At 38.2% G+C, this 18,430-nt stretch overlaps 1 protein-coding gene across 5 annotated transcripts in view; it reads left to right on the top strand.

Annotated features, from left to right (window-relative positions):
- The first annotated feature begins 737 nt into the window (after positions 1 to 737).
- Positions 738 to 18,430, top strand: part of tnrc18 (trinucleotide repeat containing 18) — a 66,229-nt gene continuing 48,536 nt past the window's right edge. For all 5 annotated transcript variants that reach the window (XM_084425383.1, XM_084425380.1, XM_084425382.1 and 2 more), the window contains exons 1-2: positions 738 to 955; positions 2,357 to 2,692. In XM_084425383.1, coding sequence (XP_084281509.1) covers positions 2,482 to 2,692 — 211 coding nt within the window. In that variant the 5' untranslated portion in view covers positions 738 to 955; positions 2,357 to 2,481. The remainder of the gene's footprint in view (positions 956 to 2,356; positions 2,693 to 18,430) is intronic.

Raw genomic sequence — 18,430 nt, 5'->3', positions numbered from 1 at the left:
CAAAAGCTAAAACTAAAAACATTATCTGGAGATATGGTTTGACAGGTTATTTTTTCCGATTGTCTTGCATCCTTAATGTGAAGACGACTGTATGAAGAGACACTTGATAGAAATTTAGACCTATTACAAACTATTCTTGAATGTATGTGTCGCTAAACTAAATAGGCTATAATTTCATTTTAAGGCTCTCAGTATAATAAATTATGTTTGCGTTCTCGGGATTTCCGATACCAGAATGGAACGGTAATAAGATCAGATAATAAAAGATAAAGTGTTGAACATAATAAATATATTAGATTAACGTGTAACTTTGGCTGCTCCCCCCAAACAAAAAAATAATTTTTCGCGGAACCCCAAGCCCCCATTGCGATACACGGACCCAACTTCGAAAATCCCTGGTTTGAGCTACTAAGTAGGCCTACTACTACAACTCATACCATGAATGCTTTAGAGATTGGACTCGTGTATAGTGTGTGTGTTCATTGAGTTAGCTATAACTCAGGTCCGCATCCGTCTTTTTTTAATGAGTCGAATTTGAGCGGCCTTGAAACTGCCCTCCAAAAATTCTTCGCTTGTTTTTGATCATCGAAGTCTTGAAGGAAGGGGAGCTTGAAACAGTTCAACCTCCTTGTTCCATAATTGGTTTTATAGAGCTGGAGAGGAGCCAAAGTGTTTACATGGAGTTGATTGACACATCTGTAGACCAATCATATGCTTCGCCGTAGAACGTGTCGGGTGAGATTCGCGGAGGCGGAGCTTGTTAAACAATGCTTGTTTCATTGCAGAAGAGTTTACCGAGAGCTACAGTGGTTTGAACGCAGGGCCTTCCCCCCGTATGTGCTTTCGCTCTGCGTAACTACGGATGGTTTGTAAATGGAGTCTAAGAAATTTTCCACCACACGTCTCACGGATTTTGCGAAGAAACTGGATTTTATAAACTGAGTCGCCATTTCAAGTAAGATGTCGCCAGCCTTATCTCCGCACATGATCCGTCACACAGTAACATGATGTTTATGAAGCAAAATCGGAGACACTTTTAAAAAGAATGAGCTGCTTTCGCGATGAAAAGGCGGGGGATAGTTTGACTATCAAGCTTTAGTACTGCTTTATCTGCAACGCATTAAACCGTGTGTTCGAGCGATTAACGTTTGGGCGTAAAAGTTTCGTTGCTGGAAATGGAAACGGGAAAGTTTGAAACGTGGCTGTCGATCGGCTTGGTGTTGCCATCGTGAAGCATGGCTGTAACTGTTATAACATACGCGTATTTAAACTTTGATTCGTCGTGATTTTCATTCGTGTTTGTTTTCGTACCGATTACTTAACCTTGGCATTTGCAGCAACGTTCAAGCTACTAAAAGTTGCCGTGTGAAAAAGGTCAGTCGAATAAGGCGTTATTACAGTTCCTGAAATAATAAACACTACAACTTCATAACGTAATGCGTTAAATCATAATAGGAAAGGAAGAAGTGGAACCGCACAAATTATATTTTAGTAGCTAACGCTACCATCTGTTTGAAGTTAATAACGCCTAAAATTACGATGAGGCTGCAATGACATACTGTTCAGAAGGGTATATTACATGATTCAAACTGTTTGTATCTGTATTCAGATCTAGTTATTAGTTTTCTGGGATACTACCGTCATTTAGATATTTAGATATTACATACTTATGTGCATTATGCCGTAGCAGCCCATTTGCAGTAGACAAACCTGGTTTGTTTTCATAAACCTTTCGCAGAGGTAAATAACAGTCCGTTAAAAGGTAGCCTGCAATAAGCAAAAAAGAAAATAATAGCCTAGTGTTTTATAACCATCAACATGTTTAGGTTACCTAAATGGACACCAACCAGACATTCGTAAATGGTGGTTGTTTACATACGTCCGTTTTCTCGAAATATTTTGTTTTTGCTATTTCGTGCACGTCGCGCGTTGAAGCGCGTACACGGACTGTTCTTGACCGTTACTAGCCTACGAAGAATATATGTTTGTAATGCGTTTAAATGAGCTTATAGTTCACTTATTGCGCGAATAATCGGTCAAGTCCCCGCCAAAAGGCTTGATTTTCGCCCGGTGTACTGCCTGCATGCAGATTACGCGAGGCATTGCCGTCTGTTGATCCTAAAACAGACTTTTCGAGAGTGATATTAAACGTTTTTTTGATGTCTGTTTGCAGCCTCACCACTCGCACTTGAGAAGATTAACGTTACTCTCTTTTTCCAACGATCTAGTTGAGAATAAAACTGCGTCATTATTACAGCACTGCTTGTGTTCATCTCCATGTAATTTTGGATTCAGTTCGGTAACGTTAGTGATCCGCAGCTATCAAGAATATTTTCTTCTTGTTTTGTTTTTGTAGGTCGGCAGAATGCCGGATAAGGACACTGATTTCCCTGGGAATCTAGGGACATTATAGCCATTAAGACTGGCTCATTCGGATTACCCAGATCGGACTGTTTCTTTGATCAAGTTGGGTCATTGTGGATGATGGATGGCCGAGACTTCGGACCCCCCAGATCTGTTCACGTACCGCCGCCCCATCTCTCGGGGCTGCCCATGGAGTCACACCGACTCGGCGCGGCCGCTGCGGCCGGCAGAATACCACCGTCACCCGGTCATCTGGGCGCGGGCCACCCGGCGGCTCTACACACTGGGAAATATCTCTCATCGGCCATGAACCTACATTCTCACCACAGTAAGTTCAGGTTTAATTTTCCTCTTTGCAGTAAACAGCATTTTATTTGTTTTTAAAGTTAAAACTGTAACGTCTCTTTCTAACTTTTCTAGCGTCTTGTAAACAATTTGCTGTGCTGCTCATATCTTCCCGTTTTTATATAGCTTGATAAGACTTTACAGAAATATGGGAAGGAATAAATTATGTTTAATAGTGTTAATAATTAGTTAATGTATCCTGTTAAGTTTATGCGGAGGGTAGTGTATGTGCGCTAACACTTAAAATACGTACAATAATGAATATTCACAAAGCAATGCTCGCGTTCGGCTACAGATAAGCACTTTCTCGTTAGCGTTCAGCTGTCGTTATAAACATTTATGCGAACAGTTGTTTTTAAAAGCAGTAACGTTAGACTAGCAGCGTTTAAATCACCCTTGTAATAATTATTCTCTGTTCGCTCGCTAACATTAAAAAAAATACTAAAACCACGGAGAGTAATGCATTTTGTCATGACTTCAAATTCAGCTGTTTGAGTAAAGCACGAGGTGTGTTTTGGGCAAAAGACCTAATGTTTTAACTAGAAAATCGAAAATCGCCAGTATAGATTTATGACTGAAATTGCCCCATTTGTTTTCCATCACTCCCCCTCCACTGGCTGGGGCAAACACTACAATTATTGCTCTTCTCGAGTGAACTATTGCCTTCCCTGTCACTCATTTAAGGCGCAGTGTCTGACCATTGTGTTTAGAAATGCTCTTTGAAGTCCACTCTGCATGTTATGTTTGCTGAGATGCATTTTGTTCTGTAAGTGTTGTGCAGATCTTACGCAGAATGTATAGGGCTGAATTTACTGTTGTAACATGTTGATATGTATAATCATATGGGATTTAGTCGTGCTATTTGTTGTAGTTCTTTATTAGGGGAAACATCTGTATGTTGTGGACATTATAAGATGCCTAAAGAGTAACAAATTATTTTTGAAGTTAAAATGTCATACCTAATGATCCTTTTAAGGCAAAATCCACTAATTTGTAATGCATATAGACATAGTTTACTGTGTTTAATTGGGTGGTGAGGAGAACATTGTGTTGTAATGTCCCTTCAAGGATGCAAAAAAGCGAAAGAGCTCAGAGAAAGAGCTCCTAGTGTATTATGTATTTCTGCATAGATTTGTGTTTCTGTTACTGTCTCTGAGTTATTGTAAAATGGTGGCTTCTGTCATGTGCACTAGGCTAATTGAAATGAATGTGTTATAGCTTATATCGCTAAAATAATTCAGTAGCTATTGTTGTTTATTGTTATAGTTGTTAAATTCTAAATTGTAGGTCTTCATTAAACAAAGAACAGCGTTAATGATGCAACATAGAATAGCTGCCTTGTGTCCTGGGGCTGGACCCAATGCAAATTACTTGTAACAAATGTAGAAGAAACCTCCATGAGGCTGTCACAAATGACAACAATGCTGGGATTGTTTGGGGAAGAAGAAAAAAAATCAGTGATGTTCCAGTTTTAAAATAAAAAAAGGTGTTCTGTGTTGTATCACTGTATCTCTTTTTATATAGTGATTAATGAAGTATCAGACTTTCTTTTCCTTTTAGCCCATCCACTAGATGTTACACTCTGCAGATGTCAAAGAACCTTTAGGCCTAGATCTCTTAAGAAAGGAGATTTCATTTTGTTTAGGGGTGTGTATTAGATGTCGACAGTTTACCCATCCATATTTCCCATCTACCTGAGAGAGCTTTGTATTAGTTTTAGTCACCCTAACCTTCGACTACCATGACATTTTTTTACATCATGTTATTGGATGCATTATACTGATAAGATTTGGGTAGTGTAATAAATGATATCACTGCATCTGACAACACCTTACCATTGGATGATTAACTTTCAGAGATTGTGGTTTTATTATTATTGCCTTGAGCTTTGAGTCATCTATTTTTTTTTAAGAATAAAAAAAAGAAAATAATTTTGTTGCATTGTACAAATACGCATCTAACTGTATCTTGCAATTTCTTACAATAATCATTAGAAACAAGACCTTTAAAGGGCATGTGGAGCTCTTGTTTATTTTTTGATCTTGCCATTATTGGTGCTAAACCTGCATATTGAAACTAAATATGTTGTAATAAAAAAATACAACTAAAGCTGTTTGTGGCACTAATCTACCACACAATGTCTTTGTAATTGTGTAATTCTGTATAAAAAACATCACTCTGACTACATTATATAAGAGCATTTATTTTAAAACGTACTCTTCCAAGTGGACACCACACTGACTTCTTTCTCACTGAGATGTTTGTTTGTATTTCATGACCCCTCCCCTAGTCATCTTGCTTAGTTGTAATAAGTGTCGGATACATCATGTGTTTATAGAATGACTCAGTTTCCTGGGAACTGCCTGGACATTCCATTCTTTCCAATAATAACTGTTCAATAGCCAAATTTCCTCTGTTTGAAAGAGAAAACAGATTTCAGTCTCTTGTTCTGCCGTTCACCAGATTCTATGGAATATGTTGTTTTATCGTGAGTAGAGATGCATTAGTTACTGAACAGGATAGATGGAAGAGTTAAGAGCAGTATGTACACATGCTATTACTCAAATTTGTTCAATGTTCAGGATGCTGCGCAGTGTCAGGAAGTGAGAGGTTTTGAAATTATATTTTCAAGTGCTTTATGCACGGACATGTTGAAGTTGTAAAGGAAGGCTGCTTTTGAACCCCAGTCTCAGTGCCAGGTTACGAGTAGGGAGGCTTCTGGTTTGTTGGATGTAAACCAGGTCACATGGTGGGACTTGAGGCGGCATGTGAGCAAAACTTCATGCCTGAAATTTCATGTGGAATATATGAAAATATGTAATTTGAGTTTTGAATGTACATGATGTGGGGTGGAAAGAAAGAAGCAATCTCATTTTGTGCCATGTGTGTGCTTCCCAACGGATTCAGAAGTATAGCCTACTGGTTTTAACCCAGCCGTTGGTAATGCTGCATTACTTACTACTGCTCTGCTGTTTGATTCTGTAAAACTTTGTGGAATTTTTTCCCACTGTTCAGAAGAAAGAATAATGCAGTAGTTCTGGAGAGGATAAGAACCGTGTAAATTAGTAATTTAGTTTGTTATATTGTTTGTCTCTTACATGAGGAAAGTAGCTAAAGCTAAATTAAATGTAAGTGTCGCTCTGTTTTTAGAAAGGGGGTGGTTGAACCTTTAGGAGTTTTTGCACCAGCTTGTGAAGCAAACATGCACAACATTGAACACTCGTTCCAAAAATTTTACGCATGAATCCAAGTCACCAGATGGCTGTTATTCTTGGATTTCAAAGTGACAACATTCTGTCCCTTAACTTTAATGCTTAACATAGCTGTGATGGAAACCTTTTTACTCAAATGTAGTTGCAGAGCATTTCTATAGGAAATGCTTTTTTTCCCACCACAGATTTTATCTGTAATATGTCCAAATAGCAACCAATCTGACAAGGGCCCTATGCAGTATGAACTGTAAATCATCATAATAATGTTAATAGAACTACAGTTATTTTCTTTCCTTTTTTTAGATGTATTAAAATGGGAAAATGTTATATTTAATGGCCTTTTTTTTCCTGAGCAGAAGCATGGTTTTCTTTGAGTAATGTACAGTTTAGATTCTTAGAACGTTGCACATTTGTCTACTCGTTTGATGTGCTTCTAAAGATCAATTGATTCAAATATGTTTTGAACACCTTGATATTTACAGTGCAGCAATTTAAAAGCATCCCGTAAACACTGCAGAAATTATATGAATCATCACCCAAAGGGCCGTGTTTTTGGGCGTCTATAGGAAATGCCAGCGGATGTTTAGAGCTTAAAGTGATGGTTTGAGAAACATGAATCCTGGAGCATTTTATTGGTATGAAACCTGCCCATCTGCTGGTCTTCACATGACAAGGAACATCACACTGAAAGAGGAATGTAGCAAAGCGTTATGCACAGCACTATATGAGTCCCCTTTATTTTATATGCGATACAATATGACGGTGTAATTAATGCAATTGGAAGTGATTTGCATGGGCACATTGGAACTTGGTGAATTTACTCAACTTCATGATAACTAGTTTAGGGACAGTAGCATTAACATGGATTTTTCTGGAAGGCGGATGAAGGAGAGCAAGCTTAAATTGTGTAATACTCAATTTCTGGGCAATGACTGACATGTTCAGAGATCGTTAAAGGATGTTAATCTACCTGAAGATTATCTGGCTTTCTAAACTTCAGAGAATGATTCACTAAGTTCGTTTTGACTTGCATTTTCTAGTTGATGGTTTTTCCTTTCTCATTGTCTTGGGAGTCAGTAGTTGTCTATTATTCAGATTAAACGATCATCCATTAATAATTTTTTTACTTCCTTGTCTTATATTAGTAATGCTAGCTTTAGCATTTGTAATGGTCTTACTAATAGGGGGTTGTTAATGTTTGTTCGACGTGCTGATTCTGCTGAACATGAAATGCATTGCATGAAACTTGCCTTTCTGCTCCACAAAGCACTTGTTTAACAGGGTTCCCATGCAACTTGAAGTACTGAAGCATCATGGGAAAATGCAAATCTTTGCTTGATATGCCTTTGAAGTGCGCTGCCTTTTGGAATGTATGATTGATCGATTTTTATATATGCCGCATCAGAGGATCCTGGAGTTGCAGCCCTACTGGTGGTTTATGGGCTGTTTTTAATAGAGGACCCTGGTGTTTGGCCTCAAGATAGGAATGACTGCCTCCACATGGTTCACTCCCCTCTAGATTTTGGGGTTGATTTTATTGATTCCTTTTAAGCACCCTCTTTTCTTGCAAAAACCCCAAATGGCAACTCAGTTCTATTTGTAAAAATGTTCTATTTTTGAAGGACTGTCTTAGCACTTTCCTGTCGTTCCACTAGCTTGCGGGCATCCAGAGCTGAGCATGAACGTTCCTGTTGTGTTACATTTGTTATTTCAGCCTTTTCTGTTTAATAAGCTATATATTATACCGTCGTCTTGATGACTTCACCAGAAATGGCTGCGCTGCCTTAATCAGGAAGGGAACAAACCCTTATTTATACCCTGAGGCTGCTTTTAGGGGGGAAAACCACTTGTAAAAATGGCCTTTGCCATCCAGGTGTTATCCTTTCCTGCTCCGTGTGCTGAGGTTTCAAGGTTACAGGAACCTTCCTATGAAGTGCTGAGAGGGGGAAGGAGCTAAACCAGTGATTTGTTGCTGTTTATTTAGCAATGGGATGCGGCGAGAGCCGAATTAATGTGTGACCGTCCTCGGTGCTGTCTGGTTCTATCACTGCAGTGGAACTTACTCTGTGGTCTGCCTGCAGCGTGGGCCGGTAGCGGGCCGTAGTAGACAGTATGAGACCTGTCCTTCATTGTGATCTGCTGTGACAGGCGAGGAGCTCGGCTGAAAGAGTGAATGGTAAAATGCAGGAGTCCAACCCCCTCTTGTCCTGAGTGGTATGGAAGGAGAGAAGGGACTGATGGAAAGAGAGCAAGGGGGGGGAGGATGTGTGTAAACGTCCTGCAGCCTTGACTTTCCTCTGAATTAAACATAAAGTGTTTAGTGTCCTGCCGCGTAGACCCCATTTGCTCATCCTGCATGGGTTATGCGCTGCGCACATTTGAAATAAAATGCCCCGGCTGTTAGACATGCTCACATGAACGTGTTTTATGAGGAGTGCTGAGAGTCTCACTGGAGGGTGTTTGCCGCTTTATTTTTCTGTTTTAAGTGTCCGGATGATTCTGAATTTTCTTTCTTTCCTTTTTTTTTTTTTCTTTTTTTTTTCTCATTATTTGAAGCTCTTCTCCCTGAGTGTTTGATCTTTAGTCTTTCTTCATAATGCCCGAAAAAATGCAGAATTTCCTTTAGAATGATCCTATTGTACAGCAAGAGTGGGAAATATGGAACATCCTTGATTTCAAATCTGCAAGAAGTGGCAGTGGGGAAAAATGTTATTAAAATGTGATTTGATGTGATTGGAAGGGTGATTATGAGGGTTTGGCAGGGGGCACGTTTGCCAGGGTCCAAACCCGACTGCGTCGAACCCCGGGGCATTTGCGTTCATCATACGTCATCACAAACATGATTACAGGACGTGGGTCAATATAAAGTTGTTGGGTTTTTTTTTTTTTGTGTGTTTTTTTTTTGGTGCTGTTATACGCAGCAGAGTGAATGACACTTGCATCATCTAGTGTGTGTGTGTTGCAAGAAGGTGGCTTTCTGCTGCTTGTAACTGACTGTTTTGAGGAGACTGTAGATTGCGAGCCATTCATTTGCCTCTCAGATTGCACTCATGCGCGATTACACTGCACGCTCATTCTCGCTCGTATCCCAGGAAAATTATCACCGTTGTCATGTGTTTTGTTGAACTAATGAAGCCGGCATCGTCTAAAACGCATGTGCATGTTGTTTTACTTCCCATGTCCGAGTTGCTCTCACATTCACCCGAATTGCACCACGGTTCTGATGTATCCGAACTCCTAGAGGTAGTCTCGGGTTCGGTACCCCGATGCGCTCCCGGGTCCGTATGACCGCTTTCGCATTACCAATTTTTTATGCAAACTGTGCTGCGTTTCGAACAAAACCGCCAATGTGAGCCTAGATCAAGTTTTTATGTTGCAGAACCTCATGGCCTAGATAAAAGCACACCATGTCTGTTGTTTAATTTGGATTTCTTTGCAAAGCAGAAAAGACAAAGCAGAAATAGCTTGCTTATTTATGCCATATTTAGGTTTGCTCACTCTTCACATTGATAAGTGGGATTTTTTTTTTTTTTTAAGTGCATTTTATAATATAATATTTCACATTATTTATTATTATTGTTAGGGTTAGGCTATATTATACTTTTATGTTTCTTAATTTTTTTGGTGCAGGTTTGATTTTCAAACCTTTGCCCCAATGAATGCTTTGCTGGAAGTTCTTTTGTAAATTAGTATCTAAAAATGTTTTTATTGGCTGATAATGACATTTTACAGTACATTGAGTCACTAGCAGTAATAATTAGTGTTCTCATTTGAAGTTGCTGAGGCTGCATGTGCACACGTGTCTGAAGGATGGGCCAAAGGGCAGTGAGGGTGGTGTCGAGACCGGCCTGCATGAGGATGGGGTGGTTTGTGTCGGGGGAAGGGCCATACAGGGTAGCATTGACCTGACCTCGGATTAGGCCGTGCCTCTGAAAAGCTAACAAAGGATGTGAAATGAAAGCCAGCACTACAGCCCTTCTCTCATATCACTGACTCCAGTTACAGTGCCTGGAAATAAGTGCTGAAGACGCTTGTACTATTTTAGCTTGCCCAGCTATGGCAAAAATTTACCAAATGCATACTGTTGTATTCATTTTAGTTTTCATTTACATTCATTATTTGGTACTTTGTTCTTTAAATGTGCAGTTTTGGGTTATGTAACTACTTTTACATTGAGTAATCTTGATAAAGCAATCCATTTATTAGTATTACTTGGCTTTTTGTTTATTTTTTTTATTAGGGACCATGTACAATTTCCAACATAAATGTTACCATTTGATGCATTGTACCAGAGTTAGCCACAGGCTAATTTACATCTGCTGATCAGCTGTGAAGTTTAATAAGGAAAAAAGAAAATTTCACCTAAATTGGATTAGAACTTGTTTTCCTGTTACTCACTGTAAATGGTCGTTTTTATTAGTTTAAATCATTTATATTTTTATTGAATTCATTTGTTTTTTAAATGTGATCATCTCATGAAGAAATGTGCTATTTTGCCTTTTCTATTTATTTTTATTAACTATGATTAATAATAATAATGGTGCATAAAAATAAACCCTTTGTTTACTCAGGGTTTTTCTCCTCAGGCATGTGCCATCATGCTAATTTGTCTGAGGAAAGATGAAAGGGTCAGGTGAAATCACAGCTCCCTGTGTAATATCTGAAATGGTGGGATCTTGAATTTGGATACAAAGCCTTATTTTCCATGTCACTGAAGATGTACAATGTTGTTCTTGTGTAATGAAAAGGTGATGAGCAGCTTTTCTTCAGTGCAGATATTAATGTTAGAAGGGCAGTGCGCCACATCGCACAGCTGTTTGAAGTAGATGTGATGAGAAAGCTGTCGTATACTACAGAGCTGCCTCTGTGTGTGTGTTTCATGCTGGCTTTTTTTCATATTTCATTGTGGGCAAGTAATTTCAAAGAATTTCATCTCATGCGTACACCGTTCATTGGCCACAAGGTCACGGCTCTGTTCGCTGACAGTACCTTAAAAAGACACGCTGTGAACAAATGCTACTTTTGTAACTTTAACAGCTTTCTGTCTTGAAAGGAAGGATTGAATGCTGATGGTCATAAATGTGCTTGACCTTTCTATTGCTGGCTCATGTTTCTCCCTCTCCTGGTAACCAATCAGGCGTTGGGTGGAGCTCGAAGGCAAATCCTCTGACAGCAATAGTACATTTTTATTTTATTAATTTTTTTAGATTATTTACTTGGAGTCTTTGTATTTCAAGTCTGCTTAAATAGTAAAGAAAAGTACCTTTTGTCCTGAATCATTTACTTCCCATGTGCTTTGACTAGGCCTGTCACGATTATGAAATTTGGCTGACAATTAATTGTCTAAAAAATAATTGCGATTATGCAGATTCATTGGCAGGTTTCAGGGCTTTGACATAAATTTTTTCTGTGCTTCATTCATTAATTGTGATGAATTTATTGCTTTGCAAGTTATCATTTTGCAGTGCAAGTTTACAGTTAACACCTTAAATATTAAATAAATATATTCAATAGCTATGACAATTTTTTTTATTATTAAACTGAGTGTGTATAAATCGTCAGCAAAAAGTAATTCTTGAAAAAATCTGCACAGTAATTTTATAAAAATCTAAACATGTTAAGGGGGTCATCGGATGCCCATTTTCCACAAGTTGGTATGATTCTTAAGGGTGTTCATGTAAAGTTTGTAATATACTTTGGTTAAAATTCCTCAATTGTTGTGTAAAACAACACCCTTTTTACCTCCTCAAAAACAGCTCTGTTCACAGTGACTTCTTTTGGTGCATGTCTCTTTAAATGGTAATGAGCAACTGATCACCCCACCCCTCTCTTCCATGGGGTTGAATGGCTGAGGGCAGAAATATGCTAATACGGGACAGTCCGTCAGTGGTCGTGGGCGGACCATGAGCATTATGACATCATATTGCTCATAAAATCCAAATGGCCTGATGTTTAGACTTTTTGAGGATAAAAAAAAGAAAGAAAAGGAGTGAATGGATTTTTTTCATTGTATGGTGGTTGTCACACTGCAAAAACACATTTATATGAAAACACCATATAAAAGTGAATTTTGCATCCGATGACCCCTTTAAGAAAAACAAATTACTATTAGTACTCTTATCAAATTAATTCATGTATTCCTACATTTAACAATTTTATTGGGGGGCTTTGGGTGCTCAAGCCCCTGCCCTTTTTCAAAATTAATCAAGTGCTATTGTGGTCAATAAAACAAAATGCATTTGATTATAATTATTAACATGACCATGTACACAAAACTAAAGTAGCCTAAATTCACGTTTATTTTTACGTTTCTGTCAGTCTGAGGTGTCGTTACCATAACGCGTTGCGGCACTTGCGTGTGACTGTCTTGCTTCAGACTTGACTGAAGAGTCAGTCTCCGTTTTCGAGGGTCGGTTATGCGTTTTAAAATGTAAATGCACTGGTGTAAACGTATAGATATTATACAGTCTGCTCGGGAACCGGTGCTCCCGACCCAAATATGGTTCTTTCAGTGAGTAACTTATATGGCTCCACGGCAATAAAATAGCTTTTTTCAATTGAAAAATTCAATTAAAAATCGACACATCACATATTTTTAAATATTAAATAATTCATTAAAGCCTGTTTGTCATGTATAATACACCGACCAATCGTCATCTGGCACAACAAGTTCAAATTTCATTGGACAATGTGAAGTGGAGCGGTAATTTTCCCGTCATTCATAAATCATTTGAAAATTACATGGACAGACGAATTTACATTTATGAAGCGATCTGAATCTGCGTCGTTGAAACAATAGATGTTAATTGACTACAAAGCACTGCACAAAACCAGCACCAAAAGTAGCATTAATAGTAGTAGTATTCAAGTCACTTGTTTTTTGTCTTTGTATATTGATATACCGTTTACTATGCAGTAAACATAATTATGCTAGCATAGATATTTATGCAGCAATAGTATAGTAGTACAGTACTACTGGGCAATATTTTTTAAAAGAAGTCTCTTATGCGCATCAAGCCTGCATTTATTTGATCAAAAAGACAGAAAAAATTATTACAATTTAAAAACAATTTTTTATATATACTTTAAAAATATATATATTTTATTTCTGTGATGCAAAGCTGGATTTTCAACAGCCATAAGTCCAGTCTTTAGTGTCACATGATTCATGAAATCATTCTAATATGCTGATTTATCAATGTTGGAAACAGTTTTTTTTTTTTTTTTGAACCTGTGATACTTTTTTTTTAGGATTCATTGATGAATAAAAAGTTAAGTAGAACAACATTAAATTAAAATAGAAATTCTTTTCTGTCACTTTTTTTTGTGTGTTTTTAATCAATTTAGCACATCCTTGCTGAATACAAGTATTAATTTCTTTTAAAAAAAAAGAAAAGAAAAGAAATGACTGACCCCAGACTTTTGAACGGTAGTGTAGGCCTATATTGGTACAAAATATTTCTATTATAAGATAGAATATTTAAAATTGTAGTAATATTTCACAATGTTACTGTTTTTTTGTTGTTGTTTTTTTTCTGTATTTTAGATCAAATAAATGCAGCCTTGATGAGCATAAAAGGCTTCTTTCAAAAACATAAAAAATAGTTGTTCAAACTTTTGGCCAGTAGGCTATTTTTATTATATATAAATAATTAAAGCGCCCCTTTTTTACATTTAAACCCCTGCCCCTGAGGAACTCTCTGCACGTCCCTGAATATGACACGCAGGAAGCATGATAATACGCTTCAAAACAGAGCGGCACAAAACGCGGATGGCGTGTAAAACTTGATTAGTGCTTGTCTATTTCTTTCGGTCCATGACTACCCCTTGTGCCGTAGGCCTATAAAAGAGCGCAATAATCGCGGTTGTCTGAAACAATCACGGTTAGATCAAATAATCGCGATCAGACGGTTATTTAATTATCGCGACAGGCTTAGCTTTGACTACATATTATTCTGCTCAAACCAAAGGACAAACTCTGCATGCAAAACTAAACATTCACTATTGTATACAACAAAGGGCTATGTATAATCCTTGCCATTTTCTAGGATGAATTGCTGCCCAGACACATTGTTTAACACAGTTGTAGGCTCGGTTGTTGAATAGGCAGTGACGCCTAAACTTGACGCTTAGAAGCTAGTTTATTAGACAAAGATTACCTCGGTATGTTGGATTTACCACTATAGGTAGCAATTATATTGTCACTCTTATCTTGTCAAAACATCTGAACAAAAATTTCAGTTTGAGCCCTGCAGTTGCAAGTGAGATGCGGGAATTCAGTGTATTATATAAGATCCAGGTTGACTTGTTAGAACTGGTACAGTTTGACATGTTTTTGTTCCTTTGCAGGTGATGCATTGAGCTGAGATAGAATCCCAAATTACTCGTTTTCCATTGGGCCATAAAAATACAACAAACTTAGTGGACAGGAATGCTTCCAAAAATAACTCTTCAAAACATCTTAAATGTATACTTTTCCCAAGTGAATGTTACATTGCTCAACAAGGATGGTGTTTTATTCTTAATAGTAGGCTAGTTGTAAAAGTTGAACAGCTGTTTTCCACCATAATTATTGGCTACCAGTAGGGTTAGTTAAAAGGAACTGGCATGTAAACTTTTTTTTTTTTCTACATAACAAAACTAGTGAGGAGCTTGTTAGATCGCTGTTTTGATTTTGTGCAAAGGTTTTTGTTCTTCTGTTATATATTTGGGTATCAAAAAAAATAATTCCCTGACCATGTTTTAAAAAGCCACATGCTTGAGTGGAAGATGATATTATAAGACAAAGACATTAGGGTGTAGTGTGTATAAAAAAAAACGTAATTTCAGGTCCACTAGTGTCTGCTATTGGTCAACAAAAAGATGTTTCAATATTTTCGCACCTGAGGAAACTTTTCATAGTCCCTAAAACGAATGGTGGAAGTACCCGCTTTTTGCCGTGTTCGCAGCACAGGAACCGGGAACTAAATTAGCTCCAACTTCAGAGTAGTGTCTAACTCGGCAAAATAGGAACTGCCAGTGACTTGTAAGTGTAAGCTGATTGGCCGAATGCACGCGAAACACCAGCACATGCCATTAACCCTTTAAAACCTGAAGCTAAAATAGGTGTTATCTTCATGTGCAAGGTGTCATCTTTTTCAGAAAAATATAAGCTTTCAACAATTTACAGTTATTGACCATTATTGTGTGTGGTGAGTTTGTAAATAGAATTTAAATAGACAAAAATAAAAAAAACGAGAGTAAATTTACTGATTTTTATTTAGAAAAAAACTGAAAAAATCATAAACGAAAGAAACTAACACTTTAAAGTTGAAAAATGAACCTATAATGCATATATACAAGTCTTTTTTGTGACATTGGGTTGCACAGTTTTCATTTAGGACGCTTTTTGTCATACACGCACACATCTAAATGCACGCATTCATAGGCACGCACACATACACATGCACGCACTACATGCTTAGATACGTGAAAGAGTAACGGCCATCCGCCTCCCAAATTACATTAAAAATCATCCCAATCCCCTCTTCTGCTGTCTAACACTTCTTTCGCCATGTATTTGTTTGTTTCTTTTATTATTTTATGCAATCCAAAACACTCTAACCTGCCGCGCGTCGTATCTCTCTGTTCAAATCCTTCCATCCCGCGCTGCTGTCATTTGCTGTCGGAAAGCATGACATTACCGTAATAAGCCGTATATTGGCGAAAAGCGCATGATGTCTACTTTCAGGAACTATTTGAATTATTTTGATAGTGCAAACGGTTGAAGAGTTACAGTGACATGGATACAGCTTGGTTGGCTGTGTCGTCGACGACACATCCGGTTTTAAAGGGTTAAAAAAAAAAGTAAAAAAAAAAGTGTACACACACAGTTTATAGCCTATATATTTACTCTACGAACATGGAAAACCGTGATCGATGGACCTCTCAACCTTTACACTATGGAGAAAATCCAATGTGACTTCCAAGGTGACCATGATTATTTCTGCTCAGCTAGCGACTTTGGGCATCAAACACATGGCAAACGCTAATACTTTTTCAAATACTGTTTACTTTCTTTGTATAACAGTTCTGTCAAGTAATAACAGTTCTGTCTAATAACGTATTAGACAGGACTGGTAAACAGATCATAAACTAATGAAGACGGAGAAAGGGAGCACTATGTACTCAGGCTCTGGCGTTCTCAGTGCCGTCAAAATAAATGTCAGCCGCGCCGTCAAAATAAGTCACAACAACGAATGCGGTTTACGTCACTTCAGAGATCCTACAGCCGGTGTGAATGCAACCAGGAAAATGGCTCTAGTCTAGGGGAACCACCTTAGTGGCTAGTTCCTATAACTAAGTTCCTATAACTACCCGGTGCGAAAGTCCCTAATGTTGCTATGTGGGACTAATCATTGCATGTTATTGTGCTTAATTACTTAGTTCATTACTTAGTTGCGTCTGTACATTTAAAGTTGGCATGACATGGAAATTGAGACCAACTTCTGTATTTTAATGAATTGAGTTAAACCTCGTATAAATGGGTTAAATTTTGATTTTATGACTATGAACATTTTTTATTTAGGTAAGAAATTATTTTATGCACTTCACCATAACATTTTTGTATTGTGTAGGCCTATATTCACAATGTTTTGCATTCTTGTGTAATTCCGTCATGGTTTTTGCTTTAAATTACACTAAATCCAGTTTCAGTTCCCCTTGATGTGTGAATTGGTTGACTGAGCATGCTTTGTCTACAGCATTGCAATGTCTATCATAATGTCATCTTTTGTCATGTGGAAGTGCTCTTTATGTTTTTCAGAGCAGGTGGTGTGCTTTTGAAGGACCAGTTAAGAGTGGCTCTGAGTATTTTAACGGCCTCGTTTTCTTTGCCTCAGTTTAAGGCCTTATTCTAATTAGTGTCTCTCTTTTCTCTAATTTACAACAGTTCTTTCTGAATTGTTTTTAAGAGTCTGGCTTTAATTATAAGGGGTGTCGGTTGGGGAATTGCGAAAGCTCAGTGCAAGGCCTGTTGGGTTGCAGTTAAGTTGAGCAACATGAGCTATTAGGAAATTCCTGTGTCCTATTCAGCTGGTCTTCTGACAGTGGCCATTTCGTTTGGAGGAGGGAAATAGTTAAACTCTTCTAAAAAAAAAAAAAAAGAAGAAAAAACTCATGTTAAGGAACTGACCTTTTTTTGACCTACTGAACCCCTTGTGTTTTTCTTCATGCATCCTAAATGACGACTGAGCGCTTTAAAGCTGAATGATTGGAAACAATTAACGTGCCCTGCAAACTCTGGGTTCAGAGGGATTATATGGGATTGGGAAATGTTTGCAGATGGGATATGAATATTTCAGAGATAATGTGAAACAACTGACTTTGTAAATTCCCATTGAGACCTTCTTGGACGTACTTCTAGGTAAACGATCTTGTGGCACTGATCAGGGCAACAGTTTTATGGTTGCTGTTGTGTTGAGGTTTTCACACTGCGCCTGGAAACTACACAGAAATGATGCTGGCTTTGAGGGTTTAGTTATATTTATTTGACAGGAACTGCTGCTGCTGCTTATGTTACAGGCTGTGGCACAGGCATAACTGTGATTCCTTTTGAGTGGAGCATTCACCCTACATAAACTTAAAGGATACTTGTACTCAGTCAAAACTCAATTTGCATGAATGTATACTTTGCATGATCAAAAGTCTGGACAAACTTGTGATTCAGTCAATCCAGCCTCACCCAGCAGTCATAGACAAACATTGCCAGTGGACCATACTGAACTGCTTTAGGATGTGACTTGGATAGGGAGGACAGGGGATAGCAAATAACAGACATGCATTACAGGACAGTCATGTCAGCATACAAGGGTTAGATAGGTGAAGTGTCGATCTTTCTTCAGAAAAATGTATTAGTTTCGGAAAAATGGTACAATACTACACCACACTAGCCTGGCTAACGTCAGACCTCGTCTCATTGAGACGTGGTCTGGGAACCACATGTTCATTTTCTCGTATTTGAGGCGTGGTTTACGAATGCCCAGAGCCGTTTATTGGGCGCTACGAATGTCTATCAAATGCGCCTGTACGTAGCTCATAGCCAATCGTTTCAATTATACCAGATGACGTATGTAGAGCGACAGAAATTCAACTGGGAAGAAGACGATGGGTCAGAGATTTATGTGTACACGATGGCTAAACTACTTAGAACACTATCTAAGGCTGCATCGAAAGGTAACTTCGCGTCTGCTGCCATGTTGGATCCATAGATATAAACAAACTGCTTCGGTGTGTCGCATAGACGTCGTCATCGTCTTGCTGCTCCCTCCCCGTTCTGTGATTGGTCCCCTCGCTGAGGCGAAAATCTGGTCCATGGAATCCAGGCTGCCTAGCAGCGTGATTTAAAATCACGCTGTGTGCAAGGCAGCATGGCGAAACCCAGGCTAACACCACACTGTAAACCCTAATAAGTTTGCGAAACTTTTGTTTTGAAAAAAAAAGTTTTGCTCTTAAATCAAAATATTTGAGTA

Source organism: Rutilus rutilus (assembly GCF_951802725.1).
Source record: "Rutilus rutilus genome assembly, chromosome: 1".
NCBI lineage: Eukaryota > Metazoa > Chordata > Actinopteri > Cypriniformes > Leuciscidae > Rutilus > Rutilus rutilus.
Note: the sequence above shows the minus strand (reverse complement) of the source record. Positions and strands in the feature narration are given on the sequence as shown.